At 36.8% G+C, this 18,527-nt stretch overlaps 1 protein-coding gene across 3 annotated transcripts in view; it reads right to left on the bottom strand.

Annotated features, from left to right (window-relative positions):
• col12a1a (collagen, type XII, alpha 1a) overlaps positions 1 to 18,527 on the bottom strand; it is a 100,831-nt gene that overhangs the window by 54,952 nt on the left and 27,352 nt on the right. For 2 of the 3 annotated variants that reach the window (XM_081347445.1, XM_081347446.1), the window contains exons 18-24: positions 18,347 to 18,496; positions 17,826 to 17,945; positions 17,015 to 17,179; positions 16,507 to 16,653; positions 13,290 to 13,435; positions 11,787 to 11,916; positions 9,943 to 10,088 (exon numbers count right to left, since the gene is read on the bottom strand). In XM_081347445.1, the coding sequence (XP_081203571.1) occupies positions 9,943 to 10,088; positions 11,787 to 11,916; positions 13,290 to 13,435; positions 16,507 to 16,653; positions 17,015 to 17,179; positions 17,826 to 17,945; positions 18,347 to 18,496 (1,004 nt within the window). The remainder of the gene's footprint in view (positions 1 to 9,942; positions 10,089 to 11,786; positions 11,917 to 13,289; positions 13,436 to 16,506; positions 16,654 to 17,014; positions 17,180 to 17,825; positions 17,946 to 18,346; positions 18,497 to 18,527) is intronic. The other variant, XM_081347447.1, reaches the window with a different exon arrangement.

Consider the following 18,527-nt stretch of genomic DNA (forward strand, 5'->3'; position numbering starts at 1 on the left):
CCAGCACTGCAAAACAAATTATGTTCTTGCTTAGTCTTTTTGTCTTGTTTTAATACAAATAGCTAAATATTTTTAAATTGAGATAAAATGACTTAAGATATTATAGGCCATGAGACGGGACCCAAATTTGGGCTACCGGTACCATTTTGAGGGATTAAATTTCTTTTTGATTTTCATGAAGGTACACATCTATAGTGTTGGAAAATGTGTGATAGCATCCGATCCATGGTAGCTTTCATGAGAAATCAACACTTATATCATCCTATCTCAAAGTAAGGTGTTCAGTGACTACAAGAGGGAAAAATGCTTGTTTTTTGCATTGGAAGAGGCATTGTCGGGGCTTTAAAATGACGTGTCAACCACCTTTCTAGGCCTCTGGGGCGCTGAGAAACTTTGAGTTGAAAATCGTTTAAAAGAAATCGTTCTATTGAACAACAGTTTATGGTGATATGGCTGTTTTGTTTTGTGTTTTGATCCCATGCTTTTTCTGATTTGGACTTTTTCACGGAATTCTACTTGAGAATTTTGTGCAAGTACTTTTCTGGAGGTGTGATAATCAAATGTTTTATGCTGTTTCAGGCTTAGTGGTGGAGCTATCCACTTCAACATGGAAAAGGAGAAGGGAATGCCAGAAGACAAGTGTATCATACACCATGCTTCCTCAGGCTCTGATACTATACAAATACAAATTATACAAATTTGTACAAACTCAATACTCTTATACAAACTCCTATACAAATTTCATTTATCCTTTTTCTTGACATATGTTTGAAAATCGTCCTCCGTAACCAAAAACTACCTTGAATCTAATGCTATCACACATTTTTCAAAAACAGGGTCATATACCTACACAAAAATCACCATGCGGTTTAATCCCTCAAAATGGTACCAATCAACCCTCTGTCTCACGGCCTATTAGGTCTTGTTTTCAAAAAATATAAAAAATCTTCTTAAAATTTTTTTGGTGAAAAAAAATTCTTACCCCGTTGGTAGATTTTTGTCTTGTAAAACTGAATTTTTGATACTTTTTTTTCTTTTTTTCTTAAAGACTTAATATCTTATGTCATTTAGCTTCTCAAGTAAATGCATCTTGATTCAAAGATGTTTAGATTTTTGTACTGGAAAAATACTGATTTTATTTATTTTTCTTTCAGTGAAGATATTATGAGAAGGTCTACCAACTATAATTGTCTAAACTAGCAGCATAAAATCTCTAAGCATATTCTTTCTTTCTAATGAAAAAAATGAAGAGCAATTTTGAAACATCTGCGCTCTGAGATGAGCCCTGTGGACATCCGATTCTAGCCAGAACTGACGTCGAGACCTCTGGATCTTCCCACTATGTGAAATACTTGAAAGAGAAACTGTGCTAAAAAGCCCAGAGCGCTAATGAGCTGTTATTTTCCAAAAGCTGCAATATAAAGGACCTTTCTGAACCCATTAAATGTAGACCTACCACCTGTGGTATCTACAATATCTCCAAAAATGCTTTCCATTTCCTCTTTCTGCTACAGTATGTCATAGATGTTGACAGATTTGAGCTGCATAAGACCTTTGGGTTTCCATTAGAACATGTGGTCCCTTCCAGTAAGTACAAAATTATTTTCATTTACACTTTTTGCACTTATTCTTTAAATATCCATCTTCATATTGAAGACTGCAGTACACTTTCTTAATCCGAGTTTTTGACTTATTTTTCAGTACAAATATATAAACATTCATAAAACAAGATACATTTACTTGACTGTTAATTGAGTTTGTTTAAAAGAAGCAAAAGTATCTGCCAATAGGGTAAGAAATATCCATGTGGCAGATATTTTTCTTGTGCATTACCTCACATAATTTTCAAACATTTTTCAGAAAGCAATACTTAATCTTAAAGTGTTACTTCGCCGATTTTCAACCTGTTTTTATTGTTATAATGTCGGTATTATATGTAAATGAACATTGTTTATTCATTCTCAGTTACCTGGGATGTTTATTTGTCAGCTAAAGTCTTTTGACTTCTCCAGGGCTTTCATGAAAATGGCAGTTTATTTCCATTTTGGCATGAAAATCTGTCGCTGAGTTTGAAATGTTGACTACAAACATGAAGGTTTTTCCGATTTTCCGTCTAGGCGTTCTCTCCGTATTTCCGATTCTTTGCAGCCTTCAGCCGCTGCCTACAACACGCTGGATCATTCACTGGAAACTCAAACTAACTCACTCCCGCTAAATGTTTACTCTTTGAATTCTTGCACCCTAGAACAAAACAAGCCGATACCTTCATAAACAAAAGTTTGCTAAGTGGTATTTCCTACTAAAGCAAGGTGGAGTAGAGTGGTGCAAGTATGACGTCAGAACCCGGAAGACCAATTCACCGAGGGGGGTTTAATGGGGTTTTACGATTTATGTGTAAAATAAAGCTTGACTATACTTTGATGTTTTGTTCTACAACCAGGGACGTCACTAGGATTGGAAGAAAGGGGGGGCTTAGCCCCCAGAGTACACTTTACAGGGTTTTTCCTGGTTCAAAACGAGGCGGACGTGGTAAAATCCTAATAATGTATTTTAATAATAAGGTAATTAAATTTGTATTTTTTTGTATATCATCATGGTGTTTCTCACACTATTTTTGTTGGTGTAGTTTGGTACCTCTAGGGGGGTCCGGGGGCATGCCCCCCCGTAAGAAAATTTTGTACATTTTAAAGATAAATTCATTAATCTGGTGCACTTTGAGTCACCCGAAACTATTAAAAATAAATAATCCACCCGCAAACCGCCCATATTCTCTGATTTAGATATCTGCATCTGATCATCACATTACAATTATTCAAATTCTCAGTGTTAAGCATGATAATATGGTAACATATCACACTGAAGTAGGCTGATTTAAAATGAACATTTATTTAAAATAAAAGTTCTTCTTTTGGCAAAATTACATTTCCTTAATAGCCTAAACAGAGGCTTTACTCCCTTCAAACTTAAATTGTCAATGTTTCATTACATCACTGTTTGAAAACACTCCTTTATAAAGGGCATTTTTCCCTAATTTTATTAAATGTTTGCTCCATCTTTCATTTCAAATTCTTAAATTTGATCAATATATTCAATTAAAATAATAAGACACTAGGCTGTTAGTTATACCAATCAAATTAAATAATTTACATTGAAAAATTATAACTGTATTAAATGAGATTATTTTAAATATTTCTGAATATACCATAAGAAATGTTGAAAAGAATGATACTTTATGAAACTAAACCGCCAGTAGGAGGCGGCAGGCGACAGTCTTAATGAGCGAGTCATTGAGTCATTCATTCAAACGATTCGTTCAAAAGGCTGATTTATTCAGAATGAGGCAGTTTATGAATGGATAATTGAATCTTTGACTCAATAGATTCGTTCAAAACGCTGAATCATTCATTAATGAAACACGGCTGAGTGTAGCTGTGAGATGCGCTATTGTTCTGTTGTTTGGAACTATTTTCGCTGATACTGAAACAGAACAAAAACAGTCATTGCATGTAAGTGACTTAATTTTAATTATTTGTTTATTGAACTGTTATGAAATCAGTCTCGGTTTCAATCTTGATGGCATTCAGGAAAACAGCTCTCTGGTCGTGTGTAGCCTAGGCTATATATTGTTTCTTAACTATAATAGCCTATGTTATAAATAACAGCGCGAGCCTCAACAGCGCAACTTTGTTACCGTGGGCATAGATTAGATAGGCTATCTATGACCGTCAGTAGCAGTGGTGTAGTCTAGTTTTTTGTAGTGAGTATACTCTAATATAACCCCCCCCCCCCCCCCCCGCCGCATACTCACCCATCACAGAGCGTTACCCCATAAGCACCACCACACTCACTAATGCATACAGTATGCATCGACATGCAATTGAGAGTATTATGAAATACTAAGTGTTATCAACATGTCAATTTACTATAAGCAACACAAGACTTTAACAGCCAATGACATTTACAGCTGGGGAGACTGGACTGATTTTCTAATGTTTAGTGTTAATCACCATCTAACTCAGTCAGTTAAGAGCTACCTTTAGCCTTAGATGTTATATGAATATGGTCCCTGAAGCACAGGTTTTATCAGTTGACAATTTTCAACAATTTAAAAAAAAAAAAAAAAAACATTATAGGCACAAATACAAATTTGCTTTTAGAAATGGCGTTTTTGAAAAAAATGTTATTTTAAAATACATTTTACTGTGCAATTTCTATCTAATTAATTTGAGTTAGACCGAACTTTTATTTTGGTGGGTTGTAGACATTTGAGTTTCTGTGTGTTTTAATAAACAATTATTATTATTATTATTATTATTAGGCCTGAAGTATAATCTGTGCAATAGTAGGCCTAATATATTTCTGTTATAATTTCTTCAAGTTATACAGAACTTTTATTTTGACAGGTTGTCGTAAAGACATAACAGTTTCTGTGTGTATATGAAACGAATAAATGACGATAGTTTTATCAAATGAAATGGTGAAATTCCGATCAAGTGACTCTCATAGCAGCTCTGCGATGAAATGCACATGTGTAGCTTACATCATGTCTCAATACAGTAAAACGCTGAAAACACCACGAGCGTGAGTCACGCGTGCTTCTGTGTGTGTGTGTGTGTGTGTGTGTGTGTAGTGGAGCACACACTGAGCGCTCATTCCCAGAGACGCGTAGAACAATTGCAGTCTCTTTTAGCTTTAATATTCATTGACACTAGTCCATATCGAGATTTTATTCATTGTACAGCAGCTACTTTTGATTTATTCATTCAAAAATAGCCAAATTCCGTGACGTTCTGCTTTATATAGCAAGTTCCATTTGTGATTCCTCGATTCGATCCGTCGCTTCGCAAACACAGACGGGATGAATTTATGAATGAAAGTGTGAAAGTTCTGACACAAAACGAAGTTGATACGTATCCTCACGCTTTTTTTAAGTGGGTATACGCAAATCCTTGGCCTTTTCTAGTGGGTATACGCATGGGCGTCAGTTTGGTTTGAAATGTGGTGGGGACAGAGACGCATTTGGAAGTGCATTTTCAGAAGTGCTGGGTACAATGACGCATTCATTTTTTTCTCTCTTTCGCGCAGGTTATAAGACGATGTCCTGTAGCTCAGACACGGCCCCACTTTTCAACAGGCCCACCCAAAACTTTCAAAAAAAAAAATTTGATAATTAATAATTTGATTAAAAAATAATCAATAATTATTAAAAAAAATCGCCAATAACCTCATAATTTGTGCTAAAATAGTGCTTAGTTTTAAAAAACATTTTTAAAAGCTGGTTATATTTTGATGTTTCTGCGTAAGTTCAGCAGACAGTGAGGTTCGGGTTAGTTCCGATCAGAGTGGAGAGCGCATTTCTGAATATTCCGCTCCGCTGGTCCACTTCGTAAAAGTAATGATTATGAATGCGTCTAAATGTGTCTAAATACGCCGTGAATGTGAATGTGTATCTTTATCACACGCTCAAAAAGCTTAAGCAAATAGTATCAGCCCCCAATCATGCAAAATTAATCAATGAATTAATCTTTTTGAAAATATATTTTATATAGGCTTTTTTATATTTTATATAGCCTATACGTTTTTTTAATATTATATATTATACAGGCCTAATAAGATTTATTTTTGTTAATAGGCTATATCTCCATTACCTAGAGATATAATTAAACAAAAAGTAGTCAAAACACATCTAACAGAACATAAGTTGTTTATTTTTTACAACATTGTGTTCTTATTTTGTTTAATTAAGATGTATAACGGATTGTCACCTTATAAACAGTCCCTTTTTTAATGGAATGATACACCCTTATAATAAAGAAAAAGCTTCAGTGATAAAGAATATGAACGCAATGCATTTAATTATAGATTAAGCGTTTTCCTTCCATAGAAACCCTTTATTATTTAAAATAGGTGGCTCTCAACGTGTCTTTCTATGGGAGGATGGCATAGCGGTGCACAGCAAATATTCAATGCATTCGATGAAAATATTCAATGGTATTCAATGCAAAACAAAAATTAAAAAATACAATTAGCCAATAAAATAAACAAATTATTGTGGCATTAATTAGCCCATAAAAAATATTTATTTTAAAGCCTAAACGAATTTGTTTAAAGAAAAACACCAGCGTTTGGCGTTTATCTGTAGCTATAGGCTAAGTGTTTCAGACGCCCTTTTCAAACTGGCGCAAGAAAATGCAACAGAATTTGATTAGTTAAACATGAAGATGATTATCCGTCTGGCATGGCCGCTCGCTCTAACGTTAACCTAAATGTTTGTTGTTATGAAGCGCATATCCGAGTGTTTGTGCGGAGTGTGGAGCGCGCACTATATGACATGGATAGAGGCGCCGGTGCCATCACTCGCATTTTCCTATCAACAGTTGAAACAACTTAAAATACTCCATTTCTGGTCATACAGAAAATAATAATACATCAGTCGCAACTACGTTTACTTGTGTAAACTCACAACAACAATAAAACGGTGTGCTTTTGTAAAATAAAAGAAAACGAACAGGGCGCGCTTTCATGATCTCTGTGAAATGGAGCGCGCCTCAAAAATGAACTGACAAACAGTGTATAGAGTAGACAAGCCTCACAGACATGAGAAATATAACAATAAAGTTAATAAAAAAAATGTCCACCAACGAAAAAAAAATCCAATCGAAAGCAAATACGGTAGCTACCATCTGATTATGTAATCCTGTCCGTATAAAAGGCGCATCTAGGCTACATTACAGCGGAGATGTGGAGATGCAGGCAGCCTACACTGATTTAGAAAAGACTAGCTCATTAATAAACAATTAAAATGCATCGTTATTTTAAAACGACATAAGATTTCGTTATTAGACATAATTGAGGTGAAAAAATAATATATGTGCAATGCGTCACCGTATGATTCTGCTATATTTACTTTTTAGCTATATAGGCTATTAAATCCAGGCAAATGGTTCATGAAACACTGATTAAAATTAAGATATAATTAATACAAAACGAAATTCACTTTAAAGAAAGGCAGCTGTTCTGTTTGAGGTGTCTGTGAAAGTTTTAAAGCAGTCTTTTAGTGCCGCTTTCAGACCGCTTTACGTCCGTAACCGTAAACTTTTTTCCCTCATAAATGCGAACATGGAAAATAAAATAAAACGAATATTATAATGTTTTTTTGTTGGGTCAGACAATGATTACCAAATTTCTCTCTCATGCTCCTCCCAACTGAAAACTGTCAAAAAATCGAACCAAAAGTCAAATTAATATGGAGGGAAGTTAAAAGTGGTGGGTACAAAATGACTCATGAGGAAAACCGGGGGGTACACGTCCCCCCCGTCCCCCCCGAAATCGACGCCTATGGGTATACGGCGTATACCTGCGTATCACGTAGACTACACCACTGGTCAGTAGCCTACATTATAGGGCTATCAATCGCCACTTACAATAAATGAAATAAAACAGAATCTTCCTCACGTTTTCAGTGATTCCCTAGTTTTTTTAAATTTTTATATTAAAAATTGTTTTAATCAGGGCATTTGTCCGGATGGGCTACAATTCTCTCTCACTTTTCCCTTCAAAAAAGAAAAAAAAAAGCGGTATTGTCGAGTCCTTGTTTTCGATATGTTCGATGTTTGCCTTGATTGGTTTTCCCTGAAGAGAATTACGTTATTGAAAACGAAAGTAGAGTGATGCACGTTTCATTGTGTTTTACCGTGATGAGGGGGGGGAGGGGTGCATAGCAAGTTCAACTTCAGACTAGAGTAACGACGAGACGAGATGAATCCTCCAGTTTCTTGCAGCGCTCCGGTCTGCAACGCTCTGAAAGCTGCCACAGTTCACACCAATGCAATGAGACGGTGCGGTGCATCATCTTGATAGCACAACGACTCTTTGTACTTCAGTCCAACTTCCGACTTTTCGGCTATTTTTTGTAGCTGTATATATCATTTGTTGCGTCTAAATATGAATGAGGATACGGTTATTGATAAATCGAATTGTTATTGTTGTTCTTATTTTCATTTAGGGGGGCTTAGGAACATTTTGGGGTAGCTTCAGCCCCCCTAAAATAGGCCTAACGACGTCCCTGTCTACAACTATAGCGAAAACGCGAATTTTGAAGTGGTTATGTTCATTTTTGAAAACGTCTAGGTTACGACTGTAACATGGGAGTCGTTAGGCCAAGGCCCGCCCCCTTCTTGGGGAAAGGGAACGTCTAGGTTACGACTGTAACCTCTGTTCCCTGAGAACAGGGAACGAGACACTGCGTCTTTTCGCCATGCCTCGGGGCCTGTCTCCCAAACAGTCCCTTCAGACGAAAAGATGATTATCATGTTTTGCAAGGCGCCCTTATACATGAAATATGGGCTGTCGCCGGTCAATATGATCGCCGTGATTTGATAGTAATTTCAGACACCTGTCACACCTGAGGCGTTCCCCCCTTAGCGTCAATCGACGGAGTGCGAGTTCCCTTTTGAAAGGGAACTTATGTTTCTAATAAGTAACTAGATAAGACAGCTTGGGGTGTGAGTGAGTGCAGATTACATTTTAGAACAAAACGTCAAAGTATAGTCAAAGATATGCTAAAGATAAAGATATACATAAATAAAAAATCCCATAGGAAAACCTTGAAGGAACAAATGGTGAATAAGTCTCCACGGTTCTGACATCATACCTGCACCACTCTATTGGTGCGTTCAAGTTCTCCTGGGAAGTTAGTATTTACGAGTTGGGAAGACGTGTTTACAAAGTCAGGTGAGTTTAAGTCACTAATGTTCATGTTAATGTTTTTAATTAGTTTATGAAGCCACTTTACATTGTTATTTTACAATGCTATCATATTTTGTGCAGGGAATAAGCTTATTCTGTTGTAAAAAAAAAAAAAACAAGCTTGACAATAGTCGTGTTTCAATCACAGATTTGCGCAAAACTTGCAATATTTTCTAGACATCGATAAAAAACTATTGCGAAATGACGGCGTTTCCATTAACCGATGTTATGAGACTAAAATGTTATTTTTTTCTCTCATGATAAGTCATTCCCAAAAAATCATGGCAACGGATGTTGGTAGGTTTATGTATATCCCATCCAAGCATTAATGGCAAGGAAAACCCCTTATACTCGTGAGCGGCACATATGAGGTGTTTCTCCCTCATGTCTGCTTCAAGGTCATGATAAATTGTGCCATTTATTTGTTGTTTTGAATCCAGTATTCCAGTTATACTTTTATCTTAAATGAGTTTAATGAAGAACTCTTGTCTCGTCTTCTGTCCAAACACACAAACCTTCTTTAGTGAATGATTGACGTTTACTTATGCCAGGTGACCTTTAAATGCACAAAAACTGTTTCCATTGCAGTTTTGCGAAATATTCCTTTTTCAAATTGCCTGAAAAACCACCTCATGCGAGCTTAAAAACTTTTTTGCGATATATGGGAATTTTTGTGAAATTGATGTTTCCATTGGCCGTATTTTCAATTTCAATTTGCGCAATTTGAAGGGTAATGGAAACGCAGCTAAATGCACTGTTAAATACCATTAAGTATTGTGATATTCTGCCATGTTTCTCAACTGGTAAAACTCTGGGCTAAAAGAAAAGACTTTGTGGTGGCGTTCATGTGCGTTCAGTTCATAAATACAATCCTTCTGACATGACTTAAACGCACCATGTTTGACTCTAAGCCTATCCATAGCAGACTGGTGGAGGTGGCCTTGGACGGCAACATGCCCAGTGCATTATGGGTGTTGAAGTTTCCCTACCTACCGATATTTGTAAAAAGGGAAGACAACAGCATTTTTTCTTTGTTTTCTCTAGTCAGGTCTCAGTCTCCAGTCAAAAAATGCCACGTTTTATTGAAAGTATCCCTTTAAGTCATTAACTAAGTAAGAATTTTTTTGCAGTGTGGACAGTTTGAGATTGGGCTAGCAGTTTGGGCAGTGGTTAAACTGTGTGTCGTCACCGTACCTCCTGCTCTTCAGAGGGTTCAGTGGCGTTTAGGGCATTGTAGAGAAGCATGTAGCCTGTGGCCCCTTCAGCCGCGTCCCATCTCACATTCATGGTGGTGGAGCGCACCTTGTAGATGTTCATGTTCCTCACAGCACTGAGAGGCACTACAGAGGGGAACATGACTTTTCTCTCTTTCTCTTATTCATTTCGATCCCTGACTATCCTTCTAAGCGAACTGAAGCTCGAATGGGAACATGGAAGCATTCCAGGTGGATTGATGGATGCGTGACCAGGTGGAATGGAATGATAGACGATGGTTGGATGAGAATGATCATGGGATACACGCGTGATGGAAATGATTGACAGACAGACAGATATGCAAATGTCGACATATTCACTGCAAAAATTATTTTCTTACAATGGTATTTTTGTCGTTTTTCTAAACTAAATCTAAACTATTTTAAATCAAGATACATTTACTTGAGAATCAAAATGACTTAAGATCAAAATAAAGTTTCTGTTTAAAACAAGAACAAATGTCTGCCAATGTGGTAAGAATAATCAACTTAATTCAAAGGGAAACCAAGATTATTTTTCTTACCCTACTGGCAGCCATTTTTTCTTGTTTTAAGCGTAAACTCGGTTAATTTTGATACATTTTTCAGAAAACAAGACTTCATATCTCATGTCATTTTGTTTCTCAAGTAAATTTGATCTTGATTTAAAAACATTTTGATATTTGTACTGGAAAACAAGTCAAAATACTGAGTAAGAAAATCCTTTTTTCAGTGTAAAGACAATGTATGTACATGAAATCACATAGTGACACTTCGCGGTGCAAAGCAGCATCATGCCGTATGAAACGGTCACATTCAGAGCGCTGTGAAAGGAATATGATGGCATTAGGGTTAAATATGGCAAAAAAAGTACAGCAATAATAGCACATTTATTAGCAATGTACATTGCGTAGCATTTTAATTGCACCTTCTCAGAGTCTGGCTAAACATCTGCAAATCCTGGTCATTTTTAACCAGTAAAGATGATACTAAAATATCAATATGTTGCTTTACAGTAACATGCTCAGCAAGGATGCACTTATTTGATCACACAGTAAAAACACAGTAAAACAGGCATATTGTGAAATTGTTCAATGGGAATATATTGTAAAATGTAATTTATTCCTGTGATCAAAGCTGAATTTTCAGCATCATTACTCCAGTCTTCAGTGTCGCATGATCCTTCAGAAATCGTTCTAATATTATGATTTGCTGCTCAATAAACATTATTATTATCAGTGTTAAAAACAGTTGTGCTGCTTCATATTTTGTGGAAACCATGGTACATATTTTTTCAGGATAATTTGATGAATAGAAAGTTTTTAAAAAAGGCGATAAACTTTAAAAAGTAGATTTTTGTTACAATGTAAACGTCTTTACTGTCATTTTTATCAAATTAATGCATCCTTTACTGAATACAAGTATTAATTTATTTCTTTTTTTTAAAGTGTTAGATATGTTTTTGTGAGAATCACCCAAGTTTTGTGTGACACAATACATGTGAATGATTACTGTATATAAATACTATGGTATTTCCATGGTACACCAAGCTAAATTTACCATTTAAAATGTTCCAAAAAAACAAGGTATTACGTCTAAAAATGATATCACCGTGATATATAGAAGAGCAAAGCCACAACCTCATTAATATGTACTTCCAAAACAGCAATTACATTTGTCCATTGTGGAATTCATTCTGTTTGTGATTATGTTTTGCTGTGTGTTTTGGTGTGCTGACACATATTGTTGAGGAATTGGCTCTGGCTGTTCTGTTGAAGAGTGAATTATGGGTAAATGCACACTTACGTGTGGTCTCTGTGCCTTTGAGGGGGTCACTGCTCTCCTCTCCCACCACTGAGTAAACCTTCACCATGTACTGCGTCAGCGGGGTAAGACTCTCCAAGACCACAGTCGTCACCGTCCCGTCGACAAACAACTGCAACCGAGGAACAGAATAAAGGTGAGAACACACAAGAATAGGACATGACTGTGTTTGCAATGAAAACAAATGAATCATTTCTAGGTCAAATACAAGTTACCCTTTCCGAATAATTTCCAGACTAGTTTTGGCTTACTTTGTCCTTTGCTCTAGCATCATTTATGTGCATTGTTTGTGGTAATGCATTACAAGTAACGTGCATTGTGTAATCAGATTACTTTTTTGATGTAATGGGTAAAGTAATGCATTACTTTCGAAATTTAAACATTAACACTGCCCCTCCATCGACGTGTTTTCCCAACAAACAATGTTTTCACTGCTATGCGGTAGAAGGCACTTTTACACATCTTCAGAAATAGTACAGAATCTCCGGATCCAAAAACATCAAAGAAGAAGAAGAAACAAGCGATAGAGGATTGCTTACGCACATGTAAGCTAACGCGATCATCAAACATTCAAAAGCATATAAAACTGCCCAATGTTACTGAATGAAATGTCGACCCAAGACGAGCTCTAGGACTGTGAAGCTTTGGGGGTGTTGATGAACTCTATCTACTGCATCTTTGTTTTGATCAGCATTCTGAATTCAATGAATCCAATCCAAATCTTTGACAAAAACGCGATTTTCTCAGTTTTTTGTTCAAAATGTTGCTTTTTCATGAAACTTACCCGCATTCAAGTGTTGATGAAAAAGAAAGGATGCATAAAGCTAGAATAAAATGTCTAGTCTTTCTTTTGATATATTGCATGTTCAGATATTGATAAAACAAAATATTCTGGGGGCCATGAAAGTTTTGTGAAAATTATCAAAAATGTTGGCGCTGGCTCGCAAAAAAAAAAACATTTTTTTTTTTACTTTTCAGTTTGATTAATTTGTTGAAACATTTTTTAAACTACTGAATTAAAATTATCTCTCTTCTTCCTAGTCACTTAGGTGTGCGCGGAAACAGAAAAAAAAGTACAAAATTAACAAAACACATTACTTACAACTTTCAATAAAACGATTTGTACAGTAGCTAATATAACCCTCCAACTCTCTCAGGAAACTCGCTCAGAATATGCATTTTTAAAAGAAATGAAGGTGTATGTTATATAGAGTGCATAACTGTGTTAAACACTTGCAAAAAAGAAAGTAAAAAAAAAAAAAGCCCCGGAAGAGAGTGAGCCGCAGCCAACACATTACTTTACTTAAAAAAGTAAGTAGTAATTAGTTACTTTTTAGCGAGTAATAAATATTGTAACGCATTACGTTTAAAAGTAATTTCCTCATCACTGAAATGATGTTCGATGAGTTTTTAATCCTTCAGTTCTAATCCCTAAGCCTAAGCATGAGGAATAGTCATCCTGACCTGGACATGAGGTGCTCATACCTGTAGTGGTTCTCCTCCTGCTGGGCTCACATACTCTATTCTGTACTTCTCCACAGGCCCATCGGGGCCGACCCAGGAGGCACGGAAGGAGTAATGGGTCACTTCTGAGGTCGTCAGATCGGTGGGTGGCTCCGGGCCGCCTCCTCCTGTCACGGGTAATGATGGTCATTAGGGTTTAGCCTTTGACCCCCCCACCTCACACACACACTCCAGAATTACACTGTTACATGTCTACTGTCATCAGGGCTGTTTCTGAATCTGACCCATAATTCTGTGAAACAAAATCAAGGTTTTCATGATGTTCCTAGTATGTTTTATACTTATTTCGAATTTTAGAGTTATTTTAGAGTTCAATTTCATACTGTGATGCATTTGAGTAGAATAATGATATGAATATTCAAATTACTGACTTTTTTTATTGATCTATTTCCACATGTGAATGGATGATTGGATGCTGTATTGTGTTTTCTGGACACAAAAACCTTGGTTGTGGCAGTCATTATTACGTCACCATTAATTTAAATATATATATAGTCAACATTCGAAGTGGATCAAAAAAAGTTAATCAAAGTTGTCCTAAGACAAGAACGGGTATTTTTCGAAATCCATGTATAACTTTGATGAAAGGTTTTGATCCACTTCAAATGTTGACTACTGTATATATATTCAATATACAGTAAATATTTGTATTTCTGATCACCCTCTTTCTTATAATCTTTAAAAAAATCCATCTTCATATGCCAATGCTAAGCTGCGTATGTGAATTGTGGCTAAATTGCAGTGCCATTATGTTGATGGAGTGCTATCAACGCCTATGGGTCTAAATACGCTTTTCCTTTTCTCTCCCTCTGTTTACAAAACCGAGCCCCTGAAGGCTTGACCTCTTTGTGATGAAACTTTGACACTCTGATACTTGATCCAGGCGCAGACAGACATTCCAGGCTCCAAAAAACAAAAGTACACAGAGGCTAGAAGCAGCCCAGTCAAGAAACGGCCCGGCAGTAAAACACTGAAATAAAGACCAGCTACTGTTAATACTCTGAACCTCCAAATGATTAGTATTATCTTCTGACACATTTAGAGCACTGTTAGATAATTACAGTTTTATAGTTCCTATAATCTCTTGAGAATTTTTTTTTTCTTCTTCCAGTGTAGCAAAGTAAAAAATGAGACATAGGTTCCCTGTAGAAATTTTTGCAATGAACCAAATCAACCAGCTCAGAGAAATAATATCATAACATTTTAAATTTGATAGAAGCAAAAAGTACAATATTTAAAAACGAGGGGAAAAAAGCCAAAGCTGAAAAATCGACGGTGTAACATCTTTTAAAAGGTAAAGAACCTTGAAGCATTGCAAAAAAAAAAAAAAAGAAGTTTTTAAAGGATGATACAATAAAATGTTAACTATAAACATTTTTTTTTTTTTTTATGTTTGATGAAATATTCAGGTATATACAAATGTATAGGTTGCTTGAGCGCAGTGGAATGACTCGATTGCTTTATCCGCAATGCTTGATGAGTGAGCTTTTGCAGCGATTTATGATAATGTCATAACTCATTGCAAGTCTGTGTTAAAAGTATTATACAAATACAAACCCGGCTGTTGCGCTCTATTCTATAAAACAGCCTAATGAAGAATATTACCTGTCAGGAAACTGATAATGATGATAATCATAATTAATTCCTTAATGTCTTTTTTCATGTTGCCATTGCCACCATTTAAAAAACAAATAATCAAACAAAAAACACTTGTCACTCAAGACAGTGGGCCCCTATTTTAATGATCTAAGCTCATGGTCTAAAGCGCACGACGCAAGTGCACTTAGGGCGTGTCTGAATCCACTTTTGCTATTTTAACGACTGGAAAAATGGTCGGTGCTCCCGGCGCATGGTCTAAAAGGGTTGTCTCTATTCTCTTAATGAGTAATGGGTGTGTTTTGGGTGTAACGTGCGATAAACCAATCAGAGTCTCATTTCCTATTCCCTTTAAATGCCAGTTGCGCTCGCGCTATGGCGGATTCGCTATTTACGTGACGGAATTTGCAAGCGAAAAAAAGCTACATAAATTCATAAACTAACCATTCAGAAATGTCCTGTTGCTTCTACATGTTGTCACTTCTTCTTGAGTCTCTCCGTCTTTCTGACTCCGGTTTGAACATAAAAGGCTAAAAGTTTTAGAAATTTCCAGTGCATGTCTGTGTGAGGTAAAATGACACAAGCTGTTGAAGCTCCGCCCACTGTGCCGGGAGCAGCAGCTCATTTGCATTTAAAGGTGCGTTTTTGCTCATCCTCAAAAAGTGACAAGTTTAACATGCTATGTTACGTCCCAGGGTCTTTTAATTAATGTGTTGTGAGAAATTGCTTGTATGGCCTCTGTTGTGTTCTGTTTCTCTCCCTCACTCTCTTTCACTCAGGTTAATTACCATCAGCTGCAACTCGTTGTGAGCATGCCTGAGTCTGAGCTGAGCAGTATAAATGCAGCACTCCGAGAAGCCTGTGCTGAGGAACACTTCTCCCCCAGCCTCAGATTGAGATTGTGTGTTTTGGTGAATCGTGCTTATACTGGAGTTAGAGTGGACCTATACTCATTTGTTTTGTGCTGAGTGATAGAGCTTGCTTTTTAGTGTTGATATCTCTACCTGTGGGTAATTAAAAGGTATTGTATAAATCTTATTAGCTTTGCTTATTTCTAGATTATCTTGGAAATGTAGGGAAAGGGTGCCTTTTTATTTTTTTTAAATACAATTTTCTCCTGTTTTTGGTTAGAGAGGGAGCTCAGGAAAGTTTTGTTGTTGATTTTCATCTTTGCTTTTGTGCAGGGTAGATAGCCCTAAAAAATATCTGTGGGGTATTTTGAGCTAAAACTTCACAAACACACTCTGGGGACATCAGAGACTTATTTTACAGGCATTATACCACCCCTTTAAGGTACTCTATTTTGCATCATGCCTAAAATACACCTTAACATCCCATTGTAGCGCTTATGTTCTTAATCTTTAATCAAAAGCTAATAAGACGTTCCTATGAAACAACTTTTCTTCACTAATGTCACCTAGACCTCCATTCTCATATGGACCGCCCACTTATCATTATCCAGTCAATTCCTACTCTACATTTCTCTCATTGACCATCCCTTTTCCCTCTGCAATACTGCATCACAGCGCTGTAATAGTGCAACACACAGTCTCTCAGGCCTATTGTTTGACCTCAGTCATACCTGGACCTTTGACACTGTTACACAGGTTGTCCGTCAGGTCGTCCACGATGTCCAGAAGGAAGGAGAAGTCAGCCACGTTGTACATGTGGATGTCATCGGGATCAGAAGCGATGGCCCTCAGCTCATTCTCATCTGCGTTCTTTACACCTGGAGATTATTCAGATATTCAACACGATTAGGACTGCACATGCGCATTGGTTGGTCCAGCCTGAAATATACGCTTTTTTAATGCTACTTGAGCATAAGAAACATAATTTATGGGACAATTAATATCAGATTTTGTTGCTAATTTGAAATATGTTATTTAAAAGTGAGTTTGGTAAGCAGTTTTTGAGATTTCAGGATTCCCCCATTCAAGTAGACAGGACTTGGTCTTGGATGCCAGAAACAGCAGCCCAGAGGCTTTGCAAATATGGCCGCCGAGTGAACAGACTTTTAACTCATTATCCAGTGTCTTTCACTTCAGACCGTGAAGTCTTCCTGACCATAAGGGGAAACTCGTTCTTACCAATGGCATATAGTTCAATCCCCTGGTCCCGGAGGTTCTGGGAGTTGACCAAGATGTCATCCTGTGACTTGCCATCAGTAACCAGGACACCGATCTTCCGGGAGTTTGGACGCATCCCAACGTTAGGTTTGAAATTGTTCTGAAGGATGTAGTTTAAAGCAAGGCCTGCGGAATAAGGCAATATTGGTAATATTAGTCTAATTAATACACAACATGGCCAAAAGTACATGGACACATCGGTCTAAGTCTAGTGAAGACCAATATTAACCCTATAAAGCCTACTGTATCATACTTGATACGCACATTTTAAGGTCTCTAAATGCTGAAAAATCTGTCCTTCTGTAGTCTGATTGATAGTTTAAGCAAATAAAAGGTATTTTAGTATAATTGTACAAACATCCTCCTTCAGCTTGTGATTCACGTGTCTTTCTGCGGTGAAATCTGACCTAATTTTTATAAAGTAAACATAAGAATAACTTCTTATTCTTTCTAAGAATAACATAGAAAAATCTTGTTCAAATGTGAGTATCAAACATGATCATCAGGCTTTTGAGGAAGGTTTATTTGTTCATCTTTCAATCATCATTGCATTGTAACAAAAACTACAGAAATTTGTTCATAAACTAAGCGTTTAAACTAGCATTATGACTATTATTTATTATGTCAGGCTTTACAGTGTTTATGCTACGCCATTCAAAGACAATCTAGAGAACTGATGACAACATGACAACTTTCCACACACACTTTGGGATTTTCGCACCAATGATTGATGCTGGGTCTGACGTATAGATCAGAATACAATATGATTTACCAGTCAGAGTGTTTCCTCCTTTGTAGGGTAGATTGGACACGGCATCCAGCAGTTCCTGTCTGGTTCTGTGAGCATTCAGGTGCCACATTGTCTTCGGGTCTCCACTGTACTGTGCCAGACCTATAAACAGACAACACAGTGTTCATATTTATACACAGATGACGGTAGCATCTTCTTACATGTTTCTCCCAAAATGTTAAAAACATAGCAAGAGTATACGCTATAAAATGCATGTGCATAGCAGCCCAGGAGAATGTTTGAGGTAATACTGAGATTTGATTTTGATTGCAAAATGTGGTATCAGTTTGAGACATTGTTCTTCTGAAACTCTATAAAGCACAGATGTGAGATTACAAATGTCATTTTTAGGAGAAACATATGTCTAGGAGACATATTTTCTCATGTCTAGGAGAAATAATTGCAATACTAAAGAGATCTATTTCATGACTTTTCCTTCCTATGGGTGTCACTTAGCTGTGAACCTTCTCGCTATTATAGGATTCAGGATCATTTTCTCTTACCAATCTGGACGCGATCCGGTCCGATGTCAAAAACACCCACCATGCGACCAATGAAAGCCCTTATGGTCTTGAAGTTTAGACGACCGATGCTCCAAGATCCATCAACAAGCAGGACGATATCGGCCTGGGCGGTGGTTTTGCACGTTACATCTGTACGACCAGAGAACAATTCAGTCAGTCA

This window comes from Scardinius erythrophthalmus, assembly GCF_964197995.2.
Source record: "Scardinius erythrophthalmus genome assembly, chromosome: 19".
Taxonomy (NCBI): Eukaryota; Metazoa; Chordata; class Actinopteri; order Cypriniformes; family Leuciscidae; genus Scardinius; species Scardinius erythrophthalmus.